This window comes from Ailuropoda melanoleuca, chromosome 1, assembly GCF_002007445.2.
Source record: "Ailuropoda melanoleuca isolate Jingjing chromosome 1, ASM200744v2, whole genome shotgun sequence".
Classification (NCBI taxonomy): domain Eukaryota; kingdom Metazoa; phylum Chordata; class Mammalia; order Carnivora; family Ursidae; genus Ailuropoda; species Ailuropoda melanoleuca.
In genome coordinates, this window is record NC_048218.1 from 63,637,452 (window position 1) to 63,655,776 (window position 18,325).

The 18,325-nt window shown below is 42.5% G+C and overlaps 1 protein-coding gene across 1 annotated transcript in view; it reads left to right on the forward strand.

The window, feature by feature from the left end:
• FBXO40 (F-box protein 40) overlaps positions 1-16,191 on the forward strand; it is a 17,967-nt gene extending 1,776 nt beyond the window's left edge. Inside the window, exons 3-5 of the mRNA XM_011236727.3 lie at positions 10,514-10,546; positions 11,401-13,314; positions 15,766-16,191. Of these exons, the coding sequence (XP_011235029.1) occupies positions 10,544-10,546; positions 11,401-13,314; positions 15,766-15,981 (2,133 nt within the window). The 5' untranslated portion in view covers positions 10,514-10,543 and the 3' untranslated portion in view covers positions 15,982-16,191. The remainder of the gene's footprint in view (positions 1-10,513; positions 10,547-11,400; positions 13,315-15,765) is intronic.
• Positions 16,192-18,325: the final 2,134 nt, after the last annotated feature.

An 18,325-nucleotide genomic window follows, 5' to 3' on the forward strand; every position in this document is an offset into this window, starting at 1 on the left:
AACGCTGGGATCACGCCCTGAGCCAAAGGCAGACGCTTAACCGCTGTGCCACCCAGGCACCCCTACAAAACAGTAATTTAAAATACTGATACTAACAACAGAAGCACCAGATAGGAGAATTAACTAGGGTATAATGAAAATGCTGGAATCATAGCCCAGAAGCCCAGGATTATGGACCCAGATGTGGGAATTATCATCAGCCAATTGGTTGTGTTAAAATCTCGAGGCAAAGGGATTACTTTAGTATTTTACTTTATACATTTTCTTTCCTTAGAATTAAATATCCCCGGCAGGGGAACAATTTAGCAATATATAATTAAAGTAACTAATTGATTGGCTGGGTAACAGATTAAGAGTTTAAGGACATCTCCGATCTTTAATTTTTGACCTTGTCACTTCCACTGAAGTTGAAGCTCAGGAATAAATAATTATCACCAGGGCCGGCCACATGAGGAGGCAAAATAGTTAGTTGCTGACATCATGTGAGGGGTGCCGAAAGGGCCCCTTGCCTAAAAATATCTCCCTGACATCAACCCTGTTGGCCTACTAATTTTAAAATTATAGTAAAGAATGTTAAAGCTATTATCTGTTAATCCCATTCTCTTTTGCTTGTGTCAGTGATTTAAATATACCTGCTATATGCCTTCTCATGACCTTGTTGGCCGGTGACACTCAGGCTCCACCTCTTCCTCATTCTTCCGGGCTCTGTCCTTTTTTGCCCTTGGTACCATGTAAGCTGCCCACATGCCCTTGGCCATCACCGCTGCACAGGTAGCTCTTCTCACTCTTACATCAAGGAGAGAAGCAAGGACAAGACACTTTACTTCTCTGGGCCTCAGTTTCTCTCCCAGGAAATGAAGAGGTTAAACTAGACACTTTCCTTTCAAAGGGAGGTCCTTGGACCATCAACATTGCCTGGAGCGTTGCTATATATGGTAGACTCTTGGGCCCACCCCAGTCCTACTAGATCAGAATCTGCATTTTAAAAAGATTGCCCAGGTGATTCCTATACACATTGAAGATTCGGGAGCTCCAGAGCAGAGGGTTTGTGGCCATGCTGTGATCCAGATTTCTGATTTATGACTGTAAGGGTTTAGAACAACTAAGACAACCTCTTGAAAACGATTCTGGCAGCTGAATGTCTACTACAACTCGAGCCCAAAGAAGTCTTTTCCATTCAGTTAAAGCTACATTCACCTAATAACATTAAAAACATTTCTCTTTCTTCAAAATAAAAAGCCCCAGGGGGGCACCTGGGTGGCTCAGTAGGTTAAGCTGAGGACTCTTGATTTCTACTCAGGTCATGATCTCAGGGTCCTGGGATTGAGCCCCATGTCAGGGTCAGGCTTGTGCTGAGCGTGGAGCCTGATTGGGATTCTCTCTCTCCCTCTGCCCACCCACCCACACTTGCATGCTTGTGTACTCTCTCTAAAAAGAAAAAAACAAAAGCCCCAAATTAGCATACATTTGACATCATTACACTTTCCTCTTAAATTTGTTGTAAATTGCTCTCGCAGCTCTTTCAAACTTTCTTTAGGGTTCTATTCAATTTCATTCATTTCAGTCCTATTGAATAAACATGGAGTGCTAGGTGCACATTAGCTGTAAGCACTCTCTCAGTCTCTCAGAAACTATTTTGTACATTCCTTGGGGAGCATTTCTGTCCTCCCTTGATGTTCCAGTCAGAGCTCTTTTCCCACCTAAACACACTCACCTGGCCAGATAATTTCTGCCCCATTGATGGCTTTCATCCCTGAGCACACCACCCCAGCAACTTCCCTTAGGGGGAACTGACTCTGCAGCCCATGGCAAGAGAGAAGCCAATTTCAACTGACACCTTCTTTTTTTCCTTAATGAACAAAATAATATATGTAGGCAAACAATAAAAATGACAAACCTGCCCCTAGGAAACAAAGATGCCTCAATCTGCCTTTGTGGCATCTGAAAGGTCCTCCAGCCTGGAGCAGTACTGCTTGAATTCCTAAAAGCTGAAGGAATGCATGTGGTGAATACAAGGTGGTGCATGTGGGGCAGTTTCAGGGGGACTCACATTCTTAAAGGAGTAAGGTAAGATTTTTTTCTTAAATGGGGTTTGAAGATTATTAAGCTGGCAGTGGAATATAAGATACCTTGGAGTGAGGGAGACCTGAACACAGCAAGGCCAGCCAAGAGCTGCACGACTGATGCAATGTGAAGCCAAAAAGACCTGGACGTGGAGGTGACCATGACAATGACCTTCCTCATAGGGGAAGGATGAACAACTAGGTGACCCTTTCCCTACTTTATCTCATTTGTCATAATCCTATGGGCTATTATGAACTGCACCTTATGGATGAATAAATTAGCTTTAGGGAGATTAACTTGTCAAAAAGTATTTAGCTATCTTTGGGGTAATTTACCCCAAAGATACAGATGTAGTGAAGAGAAGGGCCATATGCACCCCAATGTTCATAGCTGCATTGTCCACAATAGCCAAATCATGGAAGGAGCCGAGATGCCCTTCAACAGATGACTGGATTAAGAAGCTGTGGTCCATATATACAATGGAATATTACTCAGCTATCAGAAAGAACGAATTCTCAACATTTGCTGCAACATGGACGGCACTGGAGGAGATAATGCTAAGTGAAATAAGTCAAGCAGAGAAAGACAATTATCATATGATTTCTCTCATCTATGGAACATAAGAACTAGGAGGATCGGTAGGGGAAGAAAGGGATAAAGAAAAGGGGGGTAATCAGAAGGGGGAATGAAACATGAGAGACTATGGACTATGAGAAACAAACTGAAGACTTCAGAGGGGAGGGGGTGGGGGAATGGGATAGACTGGTGATGGGTAGTAAGGAGGGCACGTATTGCATGGTGCACTGGGTGTTATACGCAACTAATGAAGCATCAAACTTTACATCGGAATCTGGGGATGTACTGTATGGTGATTAACATAATATAATAAAATTAAATTTAAAAAAAAGTACTTAGCTAACACATGAGAGTGTTATTATTTTATATTGGGGGTGTCAGATAAGGCCTCTTGTGGAAGTAACATATAAACTGCAATCTAAAGAGCAAGAAGGAGCCCATAACACAAATAAAGCAAGGGGAGAATTTTGGCAGAAAGAACAAGCACAAACGCCCACACAGGAATGAGTGACAACGCTAGAGCTAAGTGCTCAAGGGAAAGGTGAGGTAAAGGAGGCCAGCAGTGGTCCACACATAAGGGGACACTCAAGCAGGGCCTTATGGGCCAAGATAAGGGTGTCAAAGTTTATTCCTTGTGATGGGAATCCATTGGAATAGTGGGAATAGTGACCTAGTGTTAAAAGTTGTTGAAATCTTTCTTAAATTCCCATATGAGTGGGATCATATGGTATTTGTCCTTCTCAGACTGACTTATTTTGCTTATCATAATACATTCTAGCTCCATCCACATTATTGCAAATGGCAGGATTTCATTTTTTGATGGCTGAGTAATATTCCATTGTGTGTCTATATATAGACACATACACACACACATACACACATATATATATCTCACATCTTCTTTATCTAATCATCAGTTGATGGACATTTGGGCTTTAAAGGGAAAAAAAAAGGAGAGAGGGAAACAAGCCATAAGAGACTCTTTTTTTTTTTAAGATTTTATTTATTTATTCGACAGAGATAGAGACAGCCAGCGAGAGAGGGAACACAAGCAGGGGGAGTGGGAGAGGAAGAAGCAGGCTCATAGCGGAGGAGCCTGATGTGGGGCTCGATCCCATAATGCCGGGATCACGCCCTGAGCCGAAGGCAGACGCTTAACCGCTGTGCCACCCAGGTGCCCCAAGCCATAAGAGACTCTTAATGATAGAGAACAAACTGAGAGTTGATGGAGGGAGGTGGGTGAGGGATGGGCTAGATGGATGGGTGGTGGGTATTAAGGAGGGCACTTGTTGTGATGAGCACTGGGTGTTGTATGTAAGCGATGAATCACTGAATTCTACTCCAGAAACCAATATTGCACTGTATGTTAACTAAAATTAAAAAAAAAAAGTTGTTGAATCACTCTTTCTGCTGGTGAATATAGATTACAGAGCAGCAGATGGGAGGGGAGAGACTGACTATAGTCTTTTGCACCAGACTGGTGCTTGGACCCAGGCAATGGTGGTGGAGATGGAAAGAAATGGACAGAAGTGCCCAGTGCCCTTTCAGGTCTTTCCCCAAGGCCTTCCTGCCTAACTTATTCCTGTGTAGGGCCTTGTGCTAGTTCCTTTGTGACTGGGAGCACAAAATCAACCAGCTTCTAGCTCAGTGGTTCTTAAACTTGAGTTTACAACGGCATTAGTTGGAGGTAGTTGTTCTGATTCAGTAGGTCTGATTTGGTAGGGCCCGATAATTTATATTTCTAACCAGTTCCTAGGTAATGCTGACACTGTAGGTCTGGGTACCACACTTTAAGGGTCATTGTTCTAGCTGACTCGCCTTTTCTTATTAACTTACTACTTTCTGAGTGATCCACGCAGCACCACAACCTGCATCAAATGTTTCCCCCTTGCCAGGTTCTAAATTATCCCCTATTCCTGTAAAGAAATATCCATCCATTAAATTCATGTACCTGGTCCTCCCATCTACTCATATTCCACTTAAACTGTATCCAGTACAACCAGTAAAATCTAGTTCTGTGTAGATTTTAAAAACTATTTCGGTCTAAATTATATTGTTTTGACTGCTATCTCCTCTATCCAGGGGAACTCTAAAATATATTTTGGGGAGAGCGTTTCAGAGAGTGTTTTGACCACAGACTTTATTGAAGTTCATTTTTAAGAGGAGGGAAAGTATTGCCTTTTCAGACAGGAAGTAAGAATTTATTTTTTTTTAAGATTTTATTTATTTATTTGACAGAGATAGAGACAGCCAGCGAGAGAGGGAACACAAGCAGGGGGAGTGAGAGAGGAAGAAGCAGGCTCCTAGCGGAGAAGCCTGATGTGGGGCTCGATCCGATAACACTGGGATCACGCCCTGAGCTGAAGGCAGACGCTTAACTGCTGTGCCACCCAGGCACCCCAGGAAGTAAGAATTTAAACGTGAATGTAGGAGCATAGAAACTAAAGGAGAAAATGGTACCTGGATAAAAATATTTTGTTTCAAGCATAGAATTTTGTCAACCTTTTCCACAGTGAAGAGTTTCTATAATGTATGTGCTGTAATTTAGTAGGTTTTTCAGTTTAAATCTCAGAACCTGTATTATATTAGAGCTTTTTTTTTTTTTAAGATTTTTATTTATTTATTTTGACAGAGAGAGACAGCCAGTGAGAGAGGGAACACAAGCAGGGGGAGTGGGAGAGGAAGAAGCAGGCTCATAGCAGAGGAGCCTGATGTAGGGCTCGATCCCAGAACGGGGGGATCACGCCCCGAGCNGGGGGATCATGCCCCGAGCCGAAGGCAGACGCTTAACAACTGCACCACCCAGGCGCCCCTATATTAGAGCTTTTAACCCTTAAAACTTTACTTTCGTATATGTACTACCTCCAGTGCAAAGCTATGGGACCTGGATACTTTTTGTATTTCCTCTAATCAGATGGGGCACAGTATGGAATGTGGCCCAGAGGAGGACAAAAACCAATCACCATGGGGGTGAAAGTTCTTCCTATGAATAAAGAACATCCAGCTCCTCTACAGTAAGGAAAGATTATAGGTGTATCTTCCTTTCTGTGCCAACTGGAGGAAGAGAGGCTTTCCCCGATGGGCTCTAGTCATGGGCTTGCTTTCTTCCCAAATCACAGGGATAGACCACATATCTCTGTGGGTTTCTGAGGGATGCAGTATGATATACCAAAGAGGACAGAGTTTTAAACCAGATAAACTTACTCATCTTTGTGTTCCACTGTGAGTGGAAAGGGTGATATCCATGTCTCGTGGCCATTGTGAGGATTAAATGAGATGTTATGTAAAGAACATGGTAGGCACTAAAATCTTACTACTTTTTCTCCCTGACATCCAAAATGTAGAAAAATCACTCAAAATAGGAAAGTCAGACAAACACCGTGGAGAATGAGGATCCAGTCACTGCACTGGAATGGAGATTAGAGCAAGGCATCTTACGTCACAAGATAATCAATGATATACGTAATTTGATCATCTTGGGGCAAGACCAACTGGCTACAACCTAAGATGATCAATCAAGTATCCAAGTTTGTGTGGGACTAAGAGGTTTCCTGGGATCTGGAAATTTCAGAACTAAAACCAAGAGAGTCCCAGGCAAACCAGGACGATGGTCACACTGTTTACCCAGAAATAATTAGACAATCAAGAATTTTGGATTGTCCTTTATCTCAGTGGAACAATTTCCTTTAGAATACAACAAAAGGTTCAGATAGGATTTTTTATGCCCTTAGGCTATATTTATCTTTCTTCTCCCCTCCACTGTCAAATTTCTCCAAAGAGTGGTCTCCACTTATTATGTCTTTCCGCTCAGCACACGTCCTCTCTCAAAGTCACTTATCTGGTGTAGGTCCAGAGCCTGGCAGAAGATCTTTAAATAGCATCATTAAAAACAAAACAAAACAAACAAAAGAAACAGCATCTTTGTTGCCTGTGTGCATTGTTTTTCTTTTCTCTTAAAGGGATATTTTCAAATAACTTCAAAGACGCAGAGAGCAGCAGGGCTCCACCACAAAATTTCCAGCTTCAATAGCACTGTTCCTAAGGACCATTCTTTATAATGCTGAAGGATAAGAAATTATTGGGCTTAGAGTTCATCACTGCTGTCTCTCCAGCCAGACACATCCCTGCAGCTGGGGCAGAGTTCTCGCCACACATAGAGAGCACACAGAACCAGCTAGACCTGCTTTTCTCTTCCCAGAAGCTAGTCTCGACTTTGTGACGGAAACAGGTTGGCAAATATGAAGTTGGACATTCCTACTGCTGGTAGCTTCTTTCACGTAGCTGTATTCCATTCACAATCTGCCTCTTCTTTCCCACCTAAAAACCAGTAGGGGACTCTGAATCATCCAGACTCCAACTTTATTCAGGAGTGTCTTTTATGAATAGAAAGCAGATGAGCACAATCTGCCAGCCAGGGCACAGGCCCTGCTAATGTTGGAATGTGTGTTTAATGGCTTCCTCTCCCCGCTAAGCAAATACCACATTTTGAATGGCAAGGGTCCCATTGCACAACTGAAATGCCACATTTGCTCTGGCAAGAGTTCTTTGGGGACCTGCCATCAGCAGTGGCAATGTTAGCATTGTTCTTAATCTTGAGGCAGCATTCAAGGCTATTGCTCACCCTTTCCTTTACATCAGGCCACATGGTTCTGACTCTTCACTCTCTGGTCTCTCCTCTGGCTTTACTTTTCCCTACTGTCTCGAAAGTGGTCATACTCAGCTATGTGCTTCCTAGCTCAGATGCCTATTCCATGTTCTTCTTTCCCCAGTTATGGCTTCCTTTCCCACTTCTAAGTAATTCTCAAATCTGCATCTCTCCATTCTACCCTCATCTTACCATCCCCGTGATCTGTTATCACCTTAAGCAGCTTGTATTAAACTTGTGGGGCTCGTCTCCCCCCTCCAAACAATTCTGCCTTCCGACTTCTATTTTTCTCAGAATTACACCTAATATTCTGTCTTCCTGCTTCAAAATCTTGGCATCAAATTTGACTCCTCTTTTTCCCCCATCTCCAGCCAGAAACAAAAACGCTGTGATTCCCTTGCAATGCACTCAACCTCATCTTGCCTAGCTCCACTACGAGCAGTTCTACCCCTGCAGCTTCATCACGCTCTCCACAACACAGTTTCTTGCTCTACGTCCTCCCAAGCCATCCCTCCACTGCTGGTTAACACCCCAGTCACAGTGCTAAATGGTCCCTTATTGAGCCGCAAATAATGCCAGATGTGTTAGTCTCATATGTACAAATTTCCACAGTAAGTCCACAGTGGACTCCCCCCCACTGGGGGTGATCAAACTGGAACACAGCAGGAGCCTAACTGAATGTTCAGTTGTATGTTAGAAGGTCCAGTATCTGACCTCTTGCATCCAAAAGATGTCCTCTTGCCCAGTCCTATTCTGCTCCTCTCAGTCCTGCCCTCGCAGCCCTTCCCTCTGCTCAATTCCCTCTCTGGCTTTAACACCTTCATTTATCTTCTCCTGGGCCCTGAATCTGCTTGATGTTCTCACTTGCAATTTCTCACTTGCCTCCTGATTCAGGCTCTTAGGGATATAGAGCTCTCTGCCATGACCTGTCTTTCACACTCAGTAGTGCGTGAGAATCAGATGGGTAATGTGTTAAGGATGGGAATTCCAGACACACCCCTCACTTGAGTCAGAGGCACAGCCAGCATAGCAGTGCTGTCCGATAGAACTTTCTATGCAGATGGAAAGATACTGTGTTGTTCAATAGAATAGCTACTAACCATACGTGGAACCTGAAACTTGAAATGTAGCTAGTGTGACTGAAGAACTGAATTATTAATTTTATTCCATTTTGATTAAATTTAAATAGCTACATGTGGCTGTGGCTGCCATTTTTATAGTGCAGATTTATAGATTTAACTAGCATCACAGCTGATTCTACTGAGCAAACGTGTTTAAGAACTACTTAAATAAGCAGTCCAGGTGATGCTTAGGCTCCCGTACTGGCACAGTGCGGGTAATCAACAAAGATTTGTTCAAGGAATGGATGAACAAATGAACACATGAACAAATCAGAATATAATTTCCTTGAGACTTAAGGCTGTCTCTTCTGGAAAACAAAAAACAAAAATGTTGGGGAGACTTTTCCAAATTGAGAGAGTTTAAAAAGATCTTCAAATGTAATCAATTGACCTTAAAGGGATCCTGGCTCAAAAGTTAAAAATTAAAAAAAAAAAGTTATAGACATTTTTGGGACAATTAGATAAATTTGAACACAGACAGCATATTACTATTAGAAAATATTTTTTAGTTTTCTTAGGTGAGATATGTTATTGCAGTTACAAAGGAAAATGTCTTTAGTCAGGAAATACAGGCTGAGGTACTTAGGGATGAGGTGTCATAATAACAGCAATTTATTTTCTAGTGGTTTGGCAAAACTTGTGTGTGTGTGTGTGTACACTCGCGTGTATGTGGAGAGAGGGAGAGAGAGAAAGCAAAAGTGGCAAAATGTTAACTTTTGGATATAGGTCGAGTACATGGGTGTTCATTGTATACGTTCTTTCACCTTTCCTGTAAATTTGAAATTTTTAAAAGTTGAAGGAAAATTCACCCATAATGAACTGATAAATCCTAAAGTAAAATAAAATTTCAAAATACTGCATTTTCTGACTTTTGGGTGCTAACTCCACCCCATCCACCCCGCCCCACTCTATCCCAGACTAACACGGTGCTGACATTATGCTACAAATTCTCTAGACCAGGTGCTGCAAATTGGCAAGCTACAGATCCAGTGTAACTCGCATACATGTTTTTCCTTGGCCCAAATAGAGGGGTTTTTTCTTAGAAAAATTAAATTAGTTGCCAATTTCAAAATGCCAAGGATTTTTTCCTTGATACATTATGTAACAAAAATTTTGCAGTATAATTAAATATAAAACACTTATTTTATAATAGCAAACATGCATAGATTATGTCTATGAGTTAAATACCATTCTAAGAATTTCAGGTATTGAAATCATTTGCTCCCCACAACAGCACTATGAGATAGGTACTATTATTCTCCCTTTACAGATGAGGAAAATGAATAACAAGGACAGTAAGTAACTTTTTCAGTTTCGCAACTACTGACTCATAGTGCTGGGTTAAACCTTGTATAGTCTGCCTCCTAACCACTACATTATACCACCACTCACAAAAATCTGCATCCCCAGTTTCTCTGGAAAAATCAGATGATCTGGCAACATATTCCCACACGGGACCGATTGACCAGAGCCAAGGAGCTAGATTCTCCTGAAGGCAGGGCATCTTCTCTTCTGCTTGCTGGAGTCCCCACTTGGCCCGTTTCTGGGCCCTTGAGGTCTGACCCCTGCTCTAGCTATGGCACAGCAGAATTCACCATGGTGAAGGTCAGACAGTAGACATATCACAGACACTTGTACAATGCCCCAGACCAACCTGGATATCAGGTTGTAGGCATGAAGCTGTAGTGAGAGAGAAAGCTAGAAGGTTAACTTGGGTCAGAAAAGCATGCAGCAGTGATGGGATTCATGGATGGATAGAATGTCAGGAAAATTGTTGGTAGACAATGGAGAAAAGTTACAGGAAGCAGAAGGTACATATCCCATGTCTGGTAAGATGCCCATCAGAGGGCAGAGTGGGTCAGTGAGAAGTGTGGGCTAGCATGGCTCATGATTCTGTCGTTCAGCAGCTCTATCACTTTGGACAAGTTATTTAACTTCTCCACCTTCCATTTCCTAGACTATAAAATGGGGCAAAGACATTTACCTCCAGGGTGGTGAAAGGATTTAAATAAGAGTATGCAAAGTGTCTTTGACTTCTGTTCATATACATAACCAAAATACTTTACTTACTAATCATTCATATTCATATTTTCATATTTTCCCCTAGATTTACAAAGCAAGAAGAAATTAGGAAGCTATGGTAAGTACCAGGTGCTGATTGGATCTTCATCTTTCAGGGGTCCAAATCTGGCTGGCTTCATTTAACCTGTAGCCCAAACAGCTGGCAGATTTGCCCTTATGGTTTGATGATATTTATTGACATTAGGCCAAACCAGAGATGCTGGAGCAGAACCTAGAAGAAATTGACATGGAGTAGGGGAAAAGCAGAGAGCTGAGAAAGATTTGTGAGCAAAGATTTTTAGCAAAACTTTAAAAATGAAAAACCCAAACATCCAGCAATATATTAAATGGCTGACAGTTCCTTCGTTCAGCAAATTGAGTACCTATGATGGTCCAGGTGCTGGAGATGCAGAAGTGAACAAAAGTAGACATGGCCCCTGTCTTCCCAGCACTGGGTAGATGGTTAAATGAATGACAGCACACTCCTCTGGAATGTTACACGACCATTAAGAAGACAGTTTGCAAAGAATCAATAAAACAGTGTGGTCTCATGTTACAATAGTTACAAAGCAGGATGCAGAACTGTATTCATAGTATTAACAGGATCATATAAATCACCCATAATCCACAACTCAGAACAATTATCAACTGTGTAGTCCATTACATTCAGCTTTTTTCTTCTTCTATTCTAAACACATCTACTATATACATAGAATAAACTATTGGAAAATAAAGAAAAGAGTGTTGGTAGTTATTTCTGGGTTGTGGGAGTAAGTGATTTTTGCTTTCTTCTCTATGATTTTCTAGATTGTCCAAGGTTCCTATAGTAAGCATGTATAAACAGGAAATAAGTTGTCTAAAACGCAGTCGCAGACGTGCACAGAACTTCTCCTCCATATGTTTTCTCTTTCTCCTTGCTGTTGGTGTCTCTAGGGCAGGGCACGCAGGCCTCTACCTGGGCAGCACAGGCATTGTGAGAAATGCTTCAGCCGTCATTGCCACATTCCTGTGGAGCCTGATGTCTCCTGTCTGGTGATAAACTGCCGTCTGTCCTGTGGTGCCACCTTCCACATGTGCAAAGAGGCAGAGCATGAGCTCCTCTGCCCTCTAGAGGAGGTTCCATGCCTCAACTCTGAATACGGCTGCCCCCTTTCCATGTCCCGCCACAAGCTGGCCAAGCACTTGCAAGTATGCCCCGCCAGCGTGGTCTGCTGCTCCATGGAGTGGAATCGCTGGCCAAATGTGGACTCCGAAACAACCCTTCATGAGAACATCATGAAAGAGACCCCCAGTGAGGAGTGTTTGGACACAGCTCTGGCCCTCCAGGACCAGAAGGTCCTTTTCAGATCTCTGAAAATGGTAGAACTTTTCCCAGAAACTAGAGAGCCCACTGAGGAGGAACCTACTATGAATGGTGAAGCCAGCTGGGAGGAAATGGAAGGAGCAGTGGGTGGAGCAGATGCCAGTTTGGTACCACATGGATCTCTATCAGCAACTAATGGAGAGATGGCAGAACTGAGTCAAGAAGAACGAGAGGTGTTAGCCAAAACCAAAGAAGGGATGGACCTGGGCAAGTTTGACAAGTGGGAGAACATATTCAGCAAAGAGCATGCAGCCTCTGCTTTAACAAGCTCATCAGTAGGCTGTGAGAGCACAAGTGGGAACAGCCCAGGGAAAGAACAGATTTCTACCAACAATAACATGGTAGGAGAGGAGGCTCTCAAAGAGAAAGAACCACAGGAAAACCAGAAGCAGCAGGATTTTCATGAAGCCCTGGAAACGACAGGGCTCGCCCCTTGGCAGGATGGTGTTCTAGAAAGACTGAAAAAAGCTGTGGATGCAAAAGACTATAATATGTACCTGGTGCACAATGGGAGGATGCTTATCCACTTTGGTCAGATGCCCGCTTGTACACCTAAGGAGAGGGACTTTGTTTATGGCAACCTTGAGGCTCAGGAAGTGAAGACTGTTTACACCTTCAAAGTTCCTGTGAGCTACTGTGGGAAGCGGGCTCGTGTTGGAGATGCCATGTTGAGTTGTAAACCAAGTGAACACAAGGCAGTAGACACTTCGGATTTAGGGATCATGGTGGAAGACCTACCCAAATCAGATCTCATCAAGACAACCCTCTTGTGTGCTTTAGAAAGAGAACTTAAAGGTCATGTCATCTCTGAATCCAGGAGCATTGATGGGCTGTTCATGGATTTTGCTACACAGACATACAATTTTGAGCCAGAACAGTTTTCCTCTGGGACAGTGCTGGCTGACCTCCTAACCACTGCCAACCCAGGGGGGCTCCATGTGGAACTCCACAGTGAGTGTGTGACCAGGAGACACAACAAGAGCAGCTCTGCCTTCACTTTCACTTGCAGCAAATTCTTCAGGAGGGATGAATTCCCCCTACATTTCAAGAATGTCCACACAGACATTCAGTCATGTCTCAATGGCTGGTTTCAGCATCGATGCCCTCTTGCCTACTTGGGATGTACATTTATTCAAAACCATTTCCGTCCCCCAGGGCAAAAGGCAAAAGTGATCTATAGTCAGGAGCTCAAGACCTTTGCCATTAAGCCAGAGGTTGCTTCAGAGCTGAGTGAGAGAAAGAAGAACAACCATCTCTCAGGCCATGGAGGGAAAAGCCAGAATTGTCTAACCAGCCTGCCCCTGGAGGTTTTGCAATACATTGCTGGGTTCTTGGACAGCATCAGCCTGTCCCAGCTTTCCCAGGTGTCTGTGCTGATGAGAAATATCTGTGCTACTTTGTTACAAGAGAGAGGGATGGTCCTCCTGCAGTGGAAGAAGAGGAGGTATTCTCACGGAGGCACCTCCTGGAGAGTCCACAGAGAGGCAAGTAAACCCTCATTCATTCATTCATTCATTCAACAATTATTTAGTAAGAGCTTTCTATGTGCTAAGCACTGTACTAGGCACTGGCATTGTACTAGGTTCCTGGGAAGAAGACGTAATCCCTGAACTCAAGGTCAGTCTAGTAGGGAAGACAGACCGATAGACATATAAATGACCATACAGATGGTAGTACCTGTTTATCTCTGTGTATCTGTCCTGGATATCTTCTGTTTGTTCACATGATTCATTCTCCAACCCTGTCCATTGTGATCAGTCCCCCAGGAGGCTGATCTTTACAGACTGCCTCAATTAGCAACCTTGCACTCCAGCTTCCAGCTGGGTTAATCTAATGGGAGTGTGTCAGCGGGAAATGGGAGGGAGGAAGAATGAGTTGACAAATCTATTCTTCTGGCTTCCTCCCTGCATGCATTCTCCCCCCCTTGATGCTTAGCACTGGCTATGTCCCTCCACTGAAGGTGACTGTATCAGGTGACTCTCTCCACACAATTACTCATTCTTGGTTCCAATGACCTTTCTTCCTCCCTTTCAGGCCCAGGGTATTAACACTCTAGATTGTTACTAGCCCCCGTACTGCATTATATCTTGTGGCTTTCCTACAACCTGCCTATGCAACACATTTGCATATTGTTATTTTTTTAAATTCTCTTCAAATTACCCAATTTAAGTGTGCCATCTGTTTCCTGCCTGGAGTCTGATACAGTATGTCAACAAATTCTCCTTGGTCCCATATCAACTAATTTAAAAAACAGCAAAACAGTTTTTGCCTTTCTTTGTTAAAGACATTTTGAAATTCTAAAATAATTTGGTTCACTGATCTCTCCTGGTTCAAATATCTATTTACTTTCTCAAAAAACTCTGCTGTATAAATCAAAGAATCTTTCTCTTTGGAAAAATCTTATTCCTTTTTCCTAATCTTGCTGAACTGCATCATAATTTCTATTAGCTTATACCATAAAAAAGTGAAACTCCTAATCATCATATATGAGATGCCCTTAGCATCCTTTCTCATGGTAAATATGTTGGTAATATGAACCACAAATTAATGATACCCATTTAGGTCAATAATTCCATAATCTCACTGTTGAATTTCTTCCCAAAATGTGGGTGTGTGCAGACTGGCACTGGAGAGTTAGAGTTGTTCACACCTATTTTCACTGATTATGTCTAAAACATATGTTTTCCATTATTTATTCCCGAGCAGTTTTCTTCAAAAACCAATTATGAGACTCTCCTTCATGTATCCAGGCCTACATCCATGTGTTAAATAAACACTGACTACCACCCATCTACATGTTAGGGATAAACATGAAGAAGACTGAGATCTTGCCTTCAGGAACTGTATGACCTAGGACTGTCTAATATCTTCCTCTATAAAATCAGATGCAAATAATTTACATATTAGCAATTCAATTTACATATTAGAAATTCCATTATTTTTTGGCTCATGTTTGTTCCCAATTCAGTGATTGCTAACCATTCCTGAATATCTTGAGAAAAATTAATTTCCTTTTAGAAAGGAAAAAAAGAGAATTTAGTTGAAGCTAAAGGATGCTTATATTAAAACGGCCTTTTTAAAGTAAAAATGGAAATAGTTCTAAGATCCCTAGAAACACTTTTGTTACATAGGAACAATGATAAGAAACAGAGGGTGAAGTGTCACATTGAAAGGGTATCAGGTTATGCCTGCCCTCGTAGCCAGATTTTAAAACTAGTGACTTTGCCACCACATCCTAGGTGGAAAGGCCAAAAGGTGTTTTTGTACCAGACACTGAGATTTCTCCTGTGGTTTCTGTTCTAGTGTGACTCTTCTTAGTTAGGATACTTTTAGTTTTAAGCAACAGAAAACCAACTTAAAATGGCATAAGTAATAAAGGAAACTTTCACCCAAAGGCAATGGCTCAGGTAAAGTTTGATCTTTTTATTTTCTATTTCTTACCTCTACTTCTTCTCTAGTGGCTCCATTCTAAGACATGGTTCTCCCTTGGTGGACCCTGGGGGCTGCCAGCAGCTCCTAAGACTGAAGTTTCCCAGTTCAAGTACAGAGGGAATAAGAAAATCTGCTTCTTGATATCTCAAGCAAAAGTCCTGGGGTAGAGTCTGATTGACACAAATTGTCCTAATTTGAACCGTGTGTCTTTCTAGAACTGATCACTGTTGCTGGTGGGAGGGGGTGGGTATGTGTCAATATACAGATTGCTGTGGGCATTTCCACAAAATTACATGGCTGGCTGGGAAGATTATCAATTGGAAGGGTGAGCTAGGAATTGGATGCTGACGAAGGAGCTAACAAATGTCTACAGCAGCCACTAAACACTCTCTGGAAGCTAAGAACATGAAGAACAGGAAGGTATTTTCCTAAACTCTTCAAATAAAGCCAACCTGAGGGTATTGCCCCAGTGTTCACCTTTGAACTTCCATGTTTCCTAACAGATCTGGCAATTCAGCAGCCTCTTCTCCAAAATCAAGAGCTGGGAGTTCAATGAAGTTGCCTCCATGTCTGAACACCTGAAGTCCTGTCCTTTCAACGTTGTAGAGCATAAGACTGACCCAGTTCTTTTGACCAGCATGTGTCAGCTCCAGGAGCAGGCCCGAGAGAGCTTAGTCACCACCTTTAGAGCCAGACCACGAGGAAGACACACCTGCTAAAGGTTCAGATGCCATCATTCTTGGATTCACCCCGGGTTACTGAATGTAGGACAAAGTGATTTTGAGGACTTTCTTCTGTAAACTGCATACATGCTTATCTAGGTGTATTGGAACGTGCACTGCCATAAACCTGAGCAGTTGCCCAAGGTTCAAGAACTCCTAAGCCATGGCTTGTACACTTGCTATAAGGGCCATACTGATAACTTATTTCCTTCCCCCCACCTTTTTTTTTTCTAAAACAGATCAGTCTGGGGAGAAAATAGGTAACTTGAGGCCATTTGAAAGATGAGCCCAAGTCTTAGGAGACGAGAGCAGTGAAATTCCATAAGCAGCACAGGCCTGTACTTTTGTGCAGAATGATATAGTTGATGAGCATTTTCAAATATAGGAGTCAGGCAATGCAGGAGTAGGGAACTGAGGTGCGTCCCAGAGCACCCAGGGTGAAGGGCACATGGTTTGACAGTTCTGGAGCTGGGGTTATCTTGACGGTTAAGTCCAGGTCTTCTTTTAGTCACTCCACTGCCTGTAAGCCCAGGAAGTCCAAGTACAGCACAGCCCAATAAAATGGAGACCTTGGCTGAGCACAGCAGCATCAAGGGCACTGCAGGCCAAAGAATGAGAGGCAGACATGAGGTCACAGAGTTTGTTGTGGAGAATCTTGGCAAAATATAGAAGGACAGCCTTGCAAACTGAGGAAGAGTCCAAATGAGGCATTGCATTAATGGAGAAAATTAGACCAAAAGCCACAAGCCTGCTTTTAAACATGTCAAAAATGACCTAAGAGTCAAGGTTCTTTTCTTCTTAAAATTATATTCTAGGTCTGGATTAGGGATAGCATAGGCACCAGCCCGAGCTAGCTGAGATGACTGCAAGACACTAACACCAACTTCAGCGTCATGCAAGAATGCATGCCCAGAGAGACCACACATTTGGCAAAGTCCAAACATGGCCTACTGAAGTTGCTGTGGCACCAGCCACCAGGTCCCAGACACCACTTGAGTACCCGGTGGAGGACCACGGGAGGGAACACACCTGAACATAGTAGTTCCCTGTAATTGTTCCTACCTATTACTGTTCATGACTCTAGTCTGTCTGAAATGGGTGATATATTGATTTTGGGTAACAAGCAGTGAATGTTTATGAAACCAAGAGTAATCTATGTAATAGAAATTGCCATCCCCTAAAGCAGGGTTTCTCAGAACTACTAACATTTTGAACTAAATAATTCTTTGTTGTAAGGGACTGTCCTGTGTGTTATAGGATATTTAAAAGCATCTTTGGCCTCTATCCAATAGATACCAGAAGCACTTCCACAGCTGTAACAACCAAAAATGTCTCCAGACATTGCCAAATACCCTCTGGGGGTGAAATCACTCTGGGTTGAGAACCACCTTAAACAAGATCATACCAGTGGCAGTAACTTAGGATAAGCTTTTTAGTACAGCAAAATCTGACATAATGATCTACAACGGTTATGATTTTATGTAGCTCTTCTTTATTCACTAGGTAAGTTTTAGGCAGATGTGATTTTAAGTTGGGAACCAGATGGAGTTGATTGTTTGGTGTGGCTTTATGTCCTTAAGTCATGTACAAAAATATATATATCCTTTCAGCTCTCTCCAGATGTAGCAGAAGCAGGGCATATTGAGCTATTTATCTTGTGTTTCTTTCCCTCTCACCTTAATCAGTGCCATTTTCTCAGTAGTCCTCAAGCAAGTGAGAAAGAAGGGAAAAGGAGGACAGGTATTACAGGGAAGCAGAGAACAAAGAATTCAGATAACAAAATGAAAAAGAGTCTAGTCAATCTGGATGCTTATTGCTGCCTGGGTCTCTCTCTGAATATGGTCCAGAGCTGGTGTAGATGAAGTCCAGGACACTTGTGAGAAGAGTCAAGGCGGCATTAGAGCAAGTCCCAGAGTAGAAACACACTCATCTTCTCATTATCATGCACTACTTTGTACTAGTTGGTAATGTAAGTCTATGTTTCCTAATCCTTTTTGCTTGGTTTATATTTCACATTTGTATATAAGGCACCGTTTTCTAAAAATACAATAGAGTGTGAGCTATGATTTTATTCAGTGAAGATGAGTTACTGCAAACAACTGAACACTGAAGTGAGAAAAAAGGAAAAGTTCTCCATGTATCAGTTCCCATGTGTTTTGAATCTAGTTCCCTCCTACCTGGAGAAAGATAAATCTCCTGAAGTCCATTCTGGGTTTCTTCTTTTACTAGAAGAAGAGAGAAAGGGGCGCTATTGACCAAGGGAGATGAAAGTCAGGGGCTACTCTTGGGCGGAAGAGAAATATAGAGAAAGGAAGAGAACAGAGCGTTTTCCTTCACAACC